This window comes from Pristiophorus japonicus, chromosome 9, assembly GCF_044704955.1.
Source record: "Pristiophorus japonicus isolate sPriJap1 chromosome 9, sPriJap1.hap1, whole genome shotgun sequence".
Lineage (NCBI taxonomy): Eukaryota > Metazoa > Chordata > Chondrichthyes > Pristiophoridae > Pristiophorus > Pristiophorus japonicus.
In genome coordinates this window covers 74,926,490-74,942,984 of record NC_091985.1, presented here as the reverse complement: position 1 = coordinate 74,942,984, position 16,495 = coordinate 74,926,490, and the positions used below count along the sequence as shown (strand labels likewise).

At 45.4% G+C, this 16,495-nt stretch overlaps 1 protein-coding gene across 3 annotated transcripts in view; it reads right to left on the bottom strand.

Moving 5' to 3' along the window:
* The window catches only part of LOC139273098 (tyrosine-protein phosphatase non-receptor type 14-like), a 303,219-nt gene that overhangs the window by 99,942 nt on the left and 186,782 nt on the right, over nt 1-16,495 (bottom strand). For all 3 annotated transcript variants that reach the window (XM_070889466.1, XM_070889465.1, XM_070889467.1), the window contains 2 exons: nt 9,650-9,747; nt 1,893-1,960 (listed from right to left, as the gene is read on the bottom strand). In XM_070889466.1, coding sequence (XP_070745567.1) covers nt 1,893-1,960; nt 9,650-9,747 — 166 coding nt within the window. The remainder of the gene's footprint in view (nt 1-1,892; nt 1,961-9,649; nt 9,748-16,495) is intronic.

Below are 16,495 nucleotides of genomic sequence, written 5' to 3'. Positions count from 1 at the left end.
AATGTTAGGCGCAGCTTTGTTATTCTAATATTTTGTTAAAACTGAATTTTAATTCTGCTTATCCTGTATTTTTCTTTATCCCTATATTCTCCTTTCTCCCTCATGTTCTCTCTATTTTAACCTTAACTTTACTTTTAAAATAAATAGTATTTAAATATTCAATTCCATTATCCACTTTTTGTAAAAATGTAAAATTCTTTGTTTACCCGCTTTCTTCCTCCTCATAGCCCCTTGAAAATCTAAATTCAGAAGATTGACACTGAAATGATCAAGATGGGCTTTGCAAAGGAGGCTCCATGGTGTAGTGAGTTAACATACCCTTTTGCCTCTTGAGACCAGAGTTTGAATCCATACCAGAGCAATTGAATGGAAGTTTCCTCTCTCTGCTGGTTGTGTAAAGCTAGTAAATGAATGGAGTCTGGACAGTTCCTATCCAGTACCTAGGAGGCAAAGGCCCACAGCACAGAAACAGCTCACCATCTAATACAAATAAACAATGGGCCGGAATTTGCAATGGGTAATAACGGCAAACGAACAGCATTCGCCATTATTACCCCTTTGAAACTGACTGCAATTTCAGGATTTATCGCATATGCATCTAAACACGGAGATCCTGAAGTTACAGTCAGTCAATCATTCACTGCTCCGACACAGGCTGCACTGTGTGCCCCACCACCCCTCCCACCCCCCAATAGCTGCCAATCTGTGCAATCAGTGAAACTGATGAAAATGTGGGCTTTTCTTCGGTAATATCACTGTTAAACACCCAATTAAACATTAAGCCTCGATGCAATAGGATATAACTGGGGTTTTAGCAGCACATTGACTGATAAATAAATGTTCTGGCCCAGACATGATGGGCCGAATGGCCTCCTTCTGTGCCGCAAATTTCTATGATTCTAAAAAACTAATTTTTATATTTGTGGAGTGTCAAATTTCTCATTATGATAAAAATTACAATTAAAAAAAGCTTTTAAAGCAAAATGTTATTATTTTTAAAAGTTTGTTCATGATATTTCAGGTTCTACCTTATCCCAATGTGAGAGCTCCAACGTTTGTTTCGCTCCCTGTAATATTTTTTTTAAATTCTGGATAAAAACAGCTTCTCATTTCCTACTTTGCTGTTTGTGAGAATTCACAGCAGCGTCGCCCTAGGGACCCCCACTACAGAGCACCAAAATCAATTACGCGCTGGAAAACGCTAACTTCTCGACACAGAGATTGCAAGATCTTTGAATGAAACTTTCTTTGGACCAGTGGCCAATGCCTTCGCTTTGCGTTGATCACAAATTGCAGGCCAATATATTCAACTGCATCCTGATCAGAGAGTCTTGATGTTGACCTTATTCCCTTGAACCAACATCCCTCAACATGCTGACATGGGAGGACTTTAGCAAGTAGGTAGAATCGTAAAAAATCTTAAAAGTAATGGTGGGACTATGCTACAGTAATCCTAGGTCCAAATAGAACAACTACACGCTCTAATTCTGACATAAGCTTAAGGATGCCAACCCTCCAGGATTGTCCTCGAGTCTCTAGGAACTAAAGATTAATCTCCTGGATACTACTGTGAGCATCCTGGCAGAAAACTTATATGGGCAATAAGAAAAAAAATTATTTGAAAACTTTCATTTATTAGTCATAAAAATACTAAAGGGGAAAAAAGGTTGTTTGACTGGACGGGGTGGTTGGAGGTCATGTGATGAAACCTCCAGGAAAACATCCATTGGCATCTCTGCATAAGTTGGGTCTTCGTGAGCCCATGTTAGAGTTCTCTAAACTTCATAATTCAGAGAGAGTTACAATCCGTAGACTTAAAAATACTTTTTGTAATAACTCACACATCCAAAATTTTTGACCAGCATAATCTATCACATTTTTATTTCACTTACCATTGGGAACAGAACATATTCCCTGAGGAAATCCTGGGACTCGTACTGTCCATAATCTCCAAAGTCAGCTGTGAAAAAAAAGAGAACAGGTTGGCATAATAATCTTATTGCTGCTATTGAATGAACCCTCTAAGCCCGTGTAGTGGCTGGTGTGCAACGGCCACTCCACGTTAAAAGAATCCATGCACAGGCATCTTCCATCCTTTAGTATGTAGTTCGGGACCTACAGGTTCCCTCATTGAAACACCTGTGAACTCATCCCTTTTTGCTGTGGAAGCAAGTCATCCTTGATATGAGGGACTGCCTAATACTATACTTGCAAAGGGAAATAATGTCACTTTCAATTCATGGTGGATCTAGGCACAAATAATAAAAGAATAAAGCATTACATGTGTAAATATTATATAGGGCTTGAAAATGCAAACCATATTACAACTAACATTAAGGGCCCAAGTTTCCACATGATTTGCGCCTGATTTTTAGGAGCAACTGGTGGAGAACGGACTATCTTAGAAATCGCAATTCTCCACATTTTTTTTTTCTGCAGTTCTAGTCAGGTAGAATTGTTTTACTTTGGAACAGAATTTTTTCTTCAAAAGGGGGCATGTCCGGCCACTAACGCCTCATTTGAAAGTTTCCACAGTGAAAATGTACTCCAAACTAAAGTAGAATGGAGCAAGTGAAGATTTTTGTAGAACTGAAAAAACCTGTTCTACACATTAAAAAATCAGGTGCAGGTTACAAATTAGGCGTCCAGAACGAGGTGGGGGGGAAGGGAACTCATTAAATTGTATAATAAATCCTTATTTATACTTATACAAATATTATACAAATAAATCCAACCTGAATAAACATTTATAAGCAAAAAAAAGATTAAATAAACCATCTTCCTACCTGTGTGAAAGTGCTTCAGGCAGGCCCTTTCGGGACCGAAGGCTGAACGGACCGGCCCGAGACTTCGGACGGGGCCCATCCCCAGCACCAGATTTACAGGTAGGTGGCATTGGGTTGGGTTGGGTCAGGTCGGGGAGGTTCGGTTCGGGGGGGGGGGGGGGGCGGGAGGGAGAGAGGGAGGAGGGAGGAGGGAGAGGGGGGAGGGAGAGGGGTGAGGAGGTCAGGTCGGATCCAGTCCGGGAGTGGGAGTCGGGTCCAGTGGGGAGGGGGGTCGGGTCGGGTCCAGTGGGGGGGGGGGAGGGTCGGGTCGGGGGGCGGGAGCGGTTGGGTCCAGTCGGGGGGGCGGGGAGCGGGAACAGGAGCACGGGTCGGGGAGGCGGGGAGCGGGAACAGGAGCGCGAGTCGGGTCCAATCGGGGGGGGGCGGGGAGCGGGAACAGGAGCACGGGTCGGGGAGGCGGGGAGCGGGAACAGGAACGCGAGTCGGGTCGGGTCCAGTCGGGGAGGCGGGGAGCGGGAACAGGAGTGCGGGTCGGGTCCAATCGGGGGGGGGCGGGGAGCGGGAACAGGAGCACGGGTCGGGGAGGCGGGGAGCGGGAACAGGAGCGCGAGTCGGGTCGGGTCCAGTCGGGGAGCGGGAACAGGAGCGCGGGTCGGGTCCAATCGGGGGGGGGCGGGGAGCGGGAACAGGAGCACGGGTCGGGGAGGCGGGGAGCGGGAACAGGAGCGCGAGTCGGGTCGGGTCAGTCGGGGCGGGGGGGGAGCGGGTGTCGGGTCTGGTCCGGAGGCGGGGGGGTGAGCGGGTGTCGGGTCTGGTCCGGAGGCAGGGGGGAGCGGGTGTCGGGTCTGATCCGGAGGCGGGGGGGTGAGCGGGTGTCGGGTCTGGTCCGGAGGCGGGTGGGGGAGCGGGTGTCGGGTCTGGTCCGGAGGCGGGGGGGTGAGCGGGTGTCGGGTCTGGTCCGGAGGCAGGGGGGAGCGGGTGTCGGGTCTGGTCCGGAGGCGGGGGGGAGCGGGTGTCGGGTCTGGTCCGGAGGCGGGGTGGGGGGGAGCGGGTGTCGGGTCTGGTCCGGAGGCGGGGGGGTGAGCGGGTGTCGGGTCTGGTCCGGAGGCGGGGGGGTGAGCGGGTGTCGGGTCTGGTCCGGAGGCAGGGGGGAGCGGGTGTCGGGTCTGGTCCGGAGGCAGGGGGGAGCGGGTGTCGGGTCTGATCCGGAGGCGGGGGGGTGAGCGGGTGTCGGGTCTGGTCCGGAGGCAGGGGGGAGCGGGTGTCGGGTCTGGTCCGGAGGCAGGGGGGAGCGGGTGTCGGGTCTGGTCCGGAGGCAGGGGGGAGCGGGTGTCGGGTCTGGTCCGGAGGCAGGGGGGAGCGGGTGTCGGGTCTGATCCGGAGGCGGGGGGGTGAGCGGGTGTCGGGTCTGGTCCGGAGGCAGGGGGGAGCGGGTGTCGGGTCTGGTCCGGAGGCAGGGGGGAGCGGGTGTCGGGTCTGGTCCGGAGGCGGGGGGGTGAGCGGGTGTCGGGTCTGGTCCGGAGGCGGGGGGGTGAGCGGGTGTCGGGTCTGGTCCGGAGGCAGGGGGGAGCGGGTGTCGGGTCTGGTCCGGAGGCGGGGGGGAGCGGGTGTCGGGTCTGATCCGGAGGCGGGGGGGTGAGCGGGTGTCGGGTCTGATCCGGAGGCAGGGGGGAGCGGGTGTCGGGTCTGGTCGGGGACGGGGGGTGGGGGGGGGAAGCAGGAGCTGGCCGTGGGAGGAGCCTTATTCACGTAGCCCCAGTGAGGCCATTCAGCCAAGGCTAGGGGCTGCGTGCTTCGGGCCCCTCCCACACAGTTCGGCGCCTGGAGCTACTGAACTTGCGTGCCGACTGTAGCGCGCATGTGCAGAGGTCCCAGCACTGTTTTCAGCGCAGGGACCTGGCTCCGCCCCCCCACAGCTCGTGCTGGCTGCGCCGAGGACCAGAGGACCTGCAGGTAGGTGGAGAATACCGAGGATTTTTTTAGGCGCACTTTGTGGCGCGAAAAACGGGCGTCCAGGTCGGGACTGCGCCGTTCTAGGCGTGTGTGGAAACTTGGGCCCTAAGAGTTGACATCAGAAGTTATGCAAAGTGATGACTCTGCCATTAACCACGAACAGCAAGTTCTCCCAATTGTTCACTTGGTAAAGCCAGCATGTAACGGAGCCCGACAGATCCAAGCTCCCAGCTTCAATTCCTGCTCTGTACTGATGGCAGTAAGACTGCTTTAATTGGCCTAATTGTTCCTGGGTGAAGGACAAGCAATAATTACAAAAGTCATGTCAGGATCACTACCCAGTTACCCTCTACTTTAAATTGCATGTGTGTAGACATCGCACACATTTAAGAATGTCCATTGTAAAATACCAAAGGGCACCCTTGGCCTGTACCAAAGCTGGAGTCAATGCCTTCAGCAGTGCAGGAGGGCAGGAAAATGTACACATTTTTTTTTAAAGTATAAAATTTACAAGTATGTTTAGAAACAAAGTCATGGTGAAAGTTAATTTTTATATCAGTTTTGCTAATTTTCATACAGTATTTTGTTTAAAAATAGATCTATTTTGTCATCATTATATCCCAACACAACTGAAAATGAAAGGACCTTTAGTCACACGCACACTAAACCAAGCTACTTTCAATTACTCAAAGGTTAGCTTTTGCTCAGGTAGTTCAAAAATGCATCTGATGCAATCATAAACACTGATTAAGAATACTCAGTGATGAGATTTATTTTGTCCAACTATTCCTATTAACTAACACCTACAATAGAGCTACACATATCAGAGCTGGGCCCTGGCCTATGATTCCAGTAATTTTTTTTTCCATATACTAAGATTTCAAAAATCTGATGTCCTTTAAGATATAACAACCATCTGCATAAATACATTGTTCCCAACCTCTCCTCACTCTCAGTTAGAATTTTAAATTGATAGCTCCCCATCACCCAACCACAGGAAATAGTCTTTCCTTATTCACCCTTCATAAATTTATAAACCTCAATTAAATCTCTTAGCCTTATTTGCTCCAACATAGTCCTAATACCTCAAATCTCCCTTCATAACTATAGTTTCCTATCCCTGGGACATCCTGATTAATCTACCCTGGAAACTCTCTACAGCTTAAATGTCCACCTATAATGGGATGCCAAAATTAATCAGAGTACTCTAACTATGACCTAATTAATTTAATATTGCTTTTTTACTCTTGTACTCTATGCCCCTATTTATAAAGCCCAATATGGTGTTGACCTTTGTGGCTTTATATACGTGCACGCACACTTTCAAGGAATGAAGTATTTGAATCCGAGTACCTCTGTTTATCCACACTCTTCAACATCTTTCCATTGAATGTATAGACACATTCCTTGTTTTTAACTTTACATTTACATTAAATTCCATTTTCCACATGTCTGCCCATTCTGCTAACCTATCTATGTTTTACAGTTCTCATCAGCAACTTTCAGCACCAGATGAGCTAAGATAGGGGAAGAGGTGGGCAATGTTGCAGAGATGGAAGTCAGTGGTTCTGAAGATGGATAGGATGTGAGGTTTAAAGCTCAGAATGCTAAGGCTGCAAAATCTGAGTGTGTGCCCGGGGAGGCAGATAGAATTGGTGGTGAAGGAGTGAAGTTTGTGGCAGGGACAAAAGACAATGCCTTGAGTCTTATTGATTATGCCATCTGTGACTTGATATTGGATAAGTAGACTTATAGTACAGACGCAATCAGGGGTCTGACCGAAATGGTGGGGAAATACAGCTGGGTTCATGAACATACCCCCCCCCCACACCCCCCCACCCCATCATCAGTCTGCTACATTCTGCCTAATATAGACACAGAGGTAACTAAAGCCCAAAGAACTATATCCCAGCAAAGAGTACACACTTCAGGAGAGCAGATGAGGAGAGAAAATTAGCAGAAAAGGATTGGTGAGAAATGGATAAATTAAACACACTACATACAACTGTGCTAAGAAAAAAAACGGTAGATGCTAGAAATCTGAAATAATAACAAAAGAGACTGAAAGTACTCAAAAAGTCAAACAACAGTTGTAAAGAGAAAAGACAGGTTTGCGTTTTGGATGTACACCCTTTACCAGAGCCCAACTGGACAAGTCCCATTTCAGTATGGGCATTGAGACAATGTTGTAAACCAGTGCTGTCCAATGTTAGGCTAATTGGGAATCCATATGTGGTTAGTTGCATTTTTGATTAACAAATGATAAATGAGTAATAGACATAGTCATTAGGCATGTGATTCCCATACTCATATTCACACAGCATACATATGTGCACTTTACCCTTTTCATGCGTTTGTTGGTGAAATGGTAAGATGAACAGTAAATTGTGCACGTGTTTTTTGATCTTTACTTCTTTAGTTACTGCTTATTGGTTATCTGCTAAAATGGTGTGTAACGTGGTTGAAAACACCATGGAAACACTAGCAATATTGTATAAAGGGGGGGTCAGCTCAACTAATCGGAATTAGAGCAGCTCCAACAGGTCACGGCAAAGGACTCGGAGCATCCAACTACATTCTGGATGGAGGAGGGGTGGGTCTGGCACGACTTATGCAAGTCTACATTCCCAGCAATCACTCTGAAGTCAAAATACTGCTCACAACTACCAGACAAAAACTTCTTGTGTCTGAGAAATTCATACTAGAATCCCAACTTTGGTGAAAGAGAAAGCCTGCAAAGATTTTAACTGAATGGTGGTAGATGTTTGTTACATAAATATACGCCTTAAGTACATTTACCTGAACTGTATATACGGTGATTTCTACTAAGATTAGTGTATGTGGCTAAAATGATGTCACCATAGCCATTCCAGTGGCTAGTCCGTGATCTCAATTGACAACACTGTGGTAAACTTTAAATGTTTAAGCATATTGAACATAAAACTGGTTTACTATTGCTAGTCAACATTACAATTTACCACACCTTCAATTCTATCCTGTAAAGGAGACTCATATAAACCATCTTAACAAATACAGCTCTTGTTCCACAACCAATAAACCAGACCCTGAAATTCCCCAAAACTCAGCACAGCTGCAGTGCATTCCTGTGTCCCTTCACACCTACATGACAATTTCACACTTTGTAGGTGCCAGGAATTCAATTCACTACAATTGGATGTCATCCCATAAAAAATAGGGCAGTTGTAAACACAAAAGGTCCAGATTCTTTGCTGTGGTCAAGATAGAAATGTACAAATGTGTAAACACTGCTTTGCTTATTCACCACATGCCCCATCTCAGTGGCTTGGAATGGCAGCCACTGCTTTAAGCTAATGTAACTTGTTTCTGTGCATTAAACTCTGCATATCAGACATGAATCTACAAGAGTAATTTTGTACAACTCCATTGCCAGTGTAAAGCCACGCTAGATACTAGCACAGATTGGAGATAAGGCAAAAACTGTAATCCTGATACTCCAACCCATTCTTACTGCTCGTGAGGTTCTGCATCAGAAAAACATACTTTTAGTACCAGTCTGAGATCTGCTTTTAGATCCTCTCACTGAAGTGGTCTTTCGACATCTGAGAGCCTGAACAGTGAATGTCATTGGACAGAGACACTAAGGGAGATTGTACAGCTAATCGCGGCCCTATCTTCATTCTGCATCATACACACACACACACACTTTCTGGCAGGGGTTACAGGATACTGAGCATCAGTGGAAATACCAACTGATTTTTTTTCCTCCGTGGTAGAATCCTACTGCCATCCTGACTGAGACCATGGACGTTTTAATAACACCCAAATGAGAGAAAGACAAATTTGAAAACCAAATCCAATTTATATTCATTCATATTCAGAATTGCATTTGTTGCTGATCCCAGTTATTTTTTACATCTGTCAATATGGAAACAGAAAAAGTGCCAAACATGAGACACTTTTATGCTGATGCTTGTTTAGATGCCTGTTGGGACTATTAAATCCTAATTCCTTATTCCCACAGTAGAAGTATAACTTAGGCTTTGATTCTGTTGCCACAATAATGAAGCCATATTTAGAAGGACAAAAGCTGGGAGCAATCTCACAGAATCCAGTCTCCAGACCTGACCTAAACAAGCAGCACTATTAAAACAGATCTGGATCATAGGCCTACTCAGTCTATTGGATGGAGATTTTGTAAATGTATATGGCGGACACTCCCCTAACACCAAAGTCACTAATTGGACAGTAGACTGTGTGGTACTGTTGCCTACAGAGCAGGAATATCCAAGGTTTGTTCCCTGGTATAGGCCAAGGTTTGAACTGGGCACAACTATCCTCAGAGACTTAGCTAAGGAGTAAGAAAAAACAAATCAACTCAGTTTCCAATTGATATTAAGTAACAATTACTAAAAAGAGATAGAGAGATGAAAAAAAGTGCGTGAATGTGATTATGAATGTGTGCAGGCGTGCATGAGTATGTGTAGTGAGGGCTCTATGGTCAAATAGCCTGCCAGCATTCACTGTCTAGGTTCACATAGGGAGAATATCACTTGGAAAGAAGCCAGAGCATCCGGAATGTGCAATAGTAATATCCTGACTGCACATATCATGGATAGTTATTGGCTATGAGCCGAAAGGTTGATCTCATACAAGTAGATGGGAACAGGAAGATTACTTGGCATATAATGATGACAAATTGTGTCAGTTCCAGTTTTTATAAAACAATATTATTCCACTGCCAGATCACCACCTCACTTGTTTATAGAGGTGATGCAGCTTAATCGAAAGGGGATTCAGTAGCTACATTCTAAGATGTTCAAGTCAAATTTATCTTGCTGCATGCATAAAATTCAAAGTATAAACAAGGGCAATAGTTTGTGTGAGCAGCATTAAACTGAAAGGCAGAGACTCGGCCACTATACACTTACCTTGCACAGCTAAACCAGCTAGCCTGATGCCTTGCTCCAATGTACAAGGAAGCCGTCCGTCGAGCACATCTTTCTTTACTTGAAGGTAATACTGATACCTGAAACAATGAGAACATCGTCGTCAAGTGGTGCTGATCCACTTCATTTCATAAATTGAAATAAGTACCTTTTTAAAAAAAACTTAAAACAACCCAAGAATTTCCCTTGAACAGTTCTTGGTTATGTAGACCAACAGATCAGTATTAAAAAGTAAGCGTGGCAATAACGAATAAAACAAGAAAACAGCCTAAGGCTGTTGTTGTGGTTCAGTCCATAATGTGTGGCAATGATACTTACGATCTCTGGGCTGTGCTGAGAAATTGATCTCAGCCAGACTGCCAGTACTGGACTAGGAAAATAGGGGTAATAACACAGGGCTCCTGCTCCTAAACTCTTATGGCATCTGGAGGAATATGTGTGTGTTATATAGAGGGGTGGCAAGGGGAAGCTTAAGCTCAGCAATAATTTTCAATCCCATCCCCAACAAGTCCGCATACCCACAGAACTAAATAGTATTCACTGTCCGGGCTAGTGCCTGAAGAACTTTGGTTGAGGTAGCAGATGGTTGCAAGCCTCACCATTGGTCACTGTCTTCAGAAGAATAAGACATTAAATGGGAAAAATATTGAGGGAAGAGTCAGTGGTGTTTTTGGTACATTAATATATATGTTCACCACAGCCCAAGGACACAGAATAAACAAATGGGCCCGAGCTGTCAATAAATATTTACTGGTAAATAGATCTTAACACGGTATTGGAGGAAAGGGGACATTTTTTCCAAGAAGTTGTGAAAATATCTGGTCTAAAGTTTTACAGTGAGACCATTCACATACATTTATGGTTATGTTGATGGTTGCTTGCCAAGACTGTGCAATGAGCCACCGAGTTGCTAGAACATGTTTGCCATGTCGCAGCTGAACAACACTGTCACTGTGGGAATGTGCTTTCACTGATTGTTGTCACCAAGAGCTACCACACATACTACAACCTGGCACTAGTGCATTAACTGCTTTCCAACCACACAATATTAATACTGCTGCGTTGCAGAATTGTCAGTCCATGTGATACACATGCAAGACTTTTTCCATTTACTGAAATCAAAGTCTTGATTATGCAAGTGCAGTTTCTTCCTAGCTACTGAAAATAAATTACACTTTTACATGGTTTATAGTTAATCTTGTACAATATTGTCTGTTAATAGAATTAGAAATAAAGAAAAAGTAAGAGTTAAATTATGAGGAGAGATTACACAAATTAGGATTGTATTTCCGAGAACTTAGAAGGTTAAAGGTTGATCTGATCAAAGTTTTCAGGATATTAAGGGGAACAGATAGGATAGAGAAAGGGGCCGGAATTCGGTACCACCCCGTAACCACTGCAAGATGAGACTTCCTGCGCCCGGCACAGAAGTCCCGCCCCGGCAGTGAAATTGGGGCTACCGCCTCCAGATAGGAAGTGGAGTGCAATGTTGCATGTTCCACTTCCTCTCGGGGGCGGGACTGGGGCGCTAACAGCAGGAATTTACCAGCGCTGCACAGAGCGATGCATAGCGTTGCCGGGAGCACAGGACTCGTCCCTTCCGTTAAAGGGGAGGGCACGCTGCCGACTCTACATTGGGGAGAAGGGGCTACCACTTCACCATTGGGGAGCGGGGTGCCATGGCAGCAGCCCAGCACAGAAACGGAGTGCCGTGCTGCAACATCGCGGCACGAATTGTCCTCTTATTTTAGTTTTATAACAGAATATTACATAACGGCTGGAAATTTCATGTATCAGTCAGACTCCCAGTTTATTTTAAAGTTAAATGAAACACCATGGTCCCATTCTGTTCAAAGCCACTGTGGAGGAGGTAGGTTTTAAGGAAATGTTTGCATTTGTGAGGAGATGCAGCAAGCTGAAGGTGTTAAGGGAGAAAGTTTCAGAATGTGAGGTCAAGATGGTTAAAGGCACATTCACTGATGGTAAGAGTGGGGGTTGGGACGTGGGAATACACAGTAAAGCAGATTTTTAAGAATGGAGGATGCAAGCAGGAGGGGGTTGAGAAGATAGAGAGGCGCAAGGCCATGAAGGGATCTGAGGATGAGAATGAAGATTTTGAAATGATCGTGCTGATGGACATGGAAAAGATGAACTCGGGTATAACGTTCCCTTTAAGCTGCACGGCCACATGGGCACACAGCTCTCTGTTGGTTCCACACACCTCGGGATCAGCTTTTTCAATGTAAAGTTTTGTGCATGGGCAAAACTGTAAATGGACCGCACAGCCCCTTAAAGAGACCGCGGATCCATAATGAAATAGAAACATAGAAACACAGAAAATAGGCGCAGGAGTAGGCCATTCAATAAGATCATGGCTGATCATTCCCTCAGTATCCCTTTCCTGCTTTCTCTCCATATCCCTTGATCCCCTTAACCGTAAGGGCCATATCTAACTCCCTCTTGAATATATCCAATCAACTGGCATCCGAGGCAGGGAATTCCACAGGTTAACAACTCTCTGAGTGAAGAAGTTTCTCTTCATCTCAGTCTTAAATGGCCTGCCCCTTACCCTAAGACTAGGTCCCCTGTTTCTGGACTTCTCCAACATCGGGAACATTCTTCCTGCATCTAACCTGTCCAGTCCTGTCAGAATCTTATATGTTTCTATGAGATCCCCTCTCATCCTTCTAAACTCCAGTGACTAAAGGCCCAGTTGATCCAGTCTCTCCTCATATGACAATCCAGCCATCCCTGGAATTAGTCTGGTGAACCTTCGCTGCACTCCCTCAATAGCAAGAACGTCGTTCCTCAGATTAGGAGACCAAAACTGAACACAATATTCCAGGTGAGGCCTCACTAAGGCCCTGTAAACTGCAGTAAGACCTCCCTGCTTCTATACTCAAATCCCCTAGCTATGAAGGCCAACATACCATTTGCCTTCTTCACCGCCTGCTGCACCTGCATGCCAACTTTCAATGACTGATGAACCATGACACCCAGGTCTCGTTGCACCTCCTCTTTTCCTAATCTGCCGCCATTCAGATAATATTCTGCCTTCGTGTTTTTGCCCCCAAAATGGATAAACTCACATTTATCCACATTATACTGCATCTGCCATGCATTTGCCCACTCACCTAACGTGTCCAAGTCACCCTGCAAACTCTTAGCGTCCCCCTCACAGCTCACACCGCCACCCAGTTTAATGTCATCTGCAAACTTGGAGATATTACACTCAATTCCTTCATCCAAATCATTAATGTATATTGTAAAGAGCTGGGGTCACAGCACTGAGCCCTGCGGCACTCCACTAGTCACTGCCTGCCATTCTGAAAAGGACCCGTTTATCCCGACTCTCTGCTTCCTGTCTGCCAACCAGTTCTCTATCCACGTCAGTACATTACCCCCAATACCATGCACTTTGACTGTGCACACCAATCTCTTGTGCGGGACCTTGCCAAAAGCCTTTTGAAAGTCCAAATACACCACATCCACTGGTTCTCCTTTGTCCACTCTGCTGGGTTACATCCTCAAAAAATTCCAGAAGATTTGTCAAGCATGATTTCCCTTTCATAAATCCATGCTGACTTGGTCCGATCCTGTCACTGCTTTCCAAATGCGCTGCTATTTCATCCTTAATGATTGATTCCAACATTTTCCCCACTACTGATGTCAGGCTAACTGGTCTATAATTACCCGTTTTCTCTTTCCCTCCTTTTTTAAAAAGTGGTGTTACATTAGCTACCTTCCAGTCCATAGGAACTGATCCAGAGTCGATAGACTGTTGGAAAATGATCACCAATGCATCCACTATTTCTAGGGCCACTTCTTTAAGTACTCTGGGATACAGACTATCAGGCCCCAGGGATTTATCAGCCTTCAATCCCATCAATTTCCCTAACACAATTTCCCGCCTAATAAGGATATCCTTCAGTTCCTCCTTGTCACTAGACCCACTGTCCCCTAGTACCTTCGGAAGCTAATTCGTGTCTTCCTTTGTGAAGACAGAACCGAAGTATTTGTTCAATTGGTCTGCAATTTCTTTGTTCCCCATTATAAATTCACCTGAATCCCACTGCAAGGGACCTACATTTGTCTTCACTAATCTTTTTCTCTTCACATATTTATAGAAGCTTTTGCAGTCAGTTTTTATGTTCCCTGCAAGCTTCCTCTCGTACTCTATTTTTCCCCCTCTTAATTAAACACTTAGTCCTCCTCTGTTGAATTCTAAATTTCTCCCAGTCCTCAGGTTTGTTGCTTTTTCTAGCCAATTTATAAGCCTCTTCCTTGGTTTTAACACTATCCTTAATTTCCCTTGTTAGCCATGGTTGAGCCACCTTCCCCGTTTTATTTTTACTCCAGACTGGGATGTACAATTGCTGAAGTTCATCCATGTGATCTTTAAATGTTTGCCATTGCTTATCCACCGTCAACCCTTTAAGTATCCTTTGCTATCTATTCTAGCCAATTCACGCCTCATACTGTCGAAGTTACCTTTCCTTAAGTTCAGGGCCCTAGTTTCCAAATGAACTGTGTCACTCTCCATCTTAATAAAGAATTCTACCATATTATGAGGCAAATAAGAGGGAACATTGCTCAGATGGAGACTCTGCGGGTTTCTGCAGCAGTGGGGTGAAAATAGAACAAATACGAGCTTCAGTGCACTTTGCTGCAAGTTCATTTCGCTATAAAACAAAACTTATCTTAATACTAGCAGGATTTTAACGCAACAAAAATTCAGCACTCGCATTTTCAAAAGTGATTCAATGATTGCAAGGAGGCAACTTCCAAGAAATAACCGAGGCTATATGCCAATGTACACAAAGCATTGGCTCACCAATGTCAGTGTTCTCACTCAGTTCAACATCCCCAGTATCGAAGCATTGACCACGCTCAATCAGCTCTGATGGACTGGCCACATTATTTGTATGCCTGACACAAGACTCCCAAAACAAGTGCTCGACTCGGAGCTCCGACATGGAAAGCGAGTCCCAGGTGGGCAGAGGAAACGCTTCAAGGACACCCTCAAAGCCTCCTTGAAAAACTGCAACATCCCCACCGACACCTGGGAATCCCTGGCCCAAGACCGCTAAAACACTTCTTCGCTGGGAACACGCAGAAGCCAAGCGCAAACAACGGAAGGAGCGCATGATAACCCAAGCACCCCACCCACCCATCCCTCCAACCACCGTCTACCCCACCTGTGACAGAGACTGTAGGTCCTGCATTGGACTCATCAGTCACCTGAGAACTCATATTAGTGTGGAAGCAAGTCATCCTCGACTCCAAGGGACTGCCTAAGAAGAAGACACAAAGCAGCTGTTCACACGGACTTTAGTATGGTCAATTCTGTTGTAAAGGTATATTATGATTTGGAATTTCTCATAATTTAAATGGATATGTTTGTAATTGAGGAGTTCATTCAGTACTGAGCAAATATTGTATATTGATTCATAGGATCTTACAGAAAGAGATTTGCATTAATAGTACACCTCTATAAACTTTGTTAGACTTTTTTGACTAGAACACAGAAAGCATTCCTTCCATCTCTTACACTGAATAACAATTCCATCTTTCAGCAAAATAAGTAAAGCAAAAAGCCCATTCGCCAGAATTGGGGGTTAGTGTGTTAAAATGAAATGCTCAGTTATGGGAGGCATTTTTAAATTAGACATCCTGAACATAACGTTTTTTTCTAACTGTACACTGCAACAAATAGAGAACAATGAAAAAAAATCAACAAAGAGAAGAAACACTCCAGAATTAAAATGCACAATTATGAAGGTGGAGCAGGATTAGTTGCTACAGATAATCACATCATCTTCTGATGTCTGTTGATTAAGATTTCATAAAACCACAAGATAATTATGAATTAGGAAGCCATTAGTCCAATCTTACTTCATTCATCCAATTTGACCCTATAGACCCCCTCATTGAGGCAACCAATTGTTTAAATAATTCCAGAATTTTCACCTCAACTGCTCTACCTAGAGTGCATCCCATGGATAACTCTGTGAAGAACTATTGGACATCCCAGATTTGTATTTTATTAGTTTGATCAAATGCCCCTTTATCCTCCTCTCCAATTTAGTTTCAAATAATTTTCTGATTCTACCTTTACCATGCTGTTTACTGTCTCGTATGCTTCTATAAGATCACTTCTCAGTCACCTGTTTTCTATGCTGACAATCCCAATTTCTCATGTCCTCTTATCGATACAAGGGGGGAGGGGGGGGCGCACATTTTGAATTAAATGAATGCTTAGTGCCTGGCGAGATGGAACGCTAAATGTCGCAAAATTGGGATCTTTTTCTGAAAATGTGTGGGGCAGTATCGGAGGCGTGATTTGCCTCAGCGGGGTAGTAGGGCGGCATTAGCGGGGCGCAAGGCTCAGTGCGGCGCTGATGATGTCAGCGCTACACATCACAACATCCCTTCGTTTAAAGGGGAGGGTTGCTGCGAAGTCTGCAGCCACTTTCCTGGCACCCACTAGGCCACCAGGGAGGGTTTCAGCCGGGCCAGTAGCCAGGCACCTGAGAGGGGGTGCCGGGTTGCATGTTGGTGGCCCGGCCAAACCAGTGGACGACATTATCGGGCCGACTGCAAAGACAGCCAACAAAAAAAAGATGCTGGCCGCAGAGCAAGGCCCTCCGCTTTAATGGCCCGTGACCCACGAAGCTGTCGTTAGCATCGCCCCATGCCAACCCGAGAGCAATTCTGGGCGGGTCGCTTCCGCCGCCCGCCCATGGGCGATAAATCATTAGCGCCTCCCAGAGTCGCTAACGGGGCTATAAAAAGGGGCAATTTTGGCCCCTAAAGATCAGACTTGTG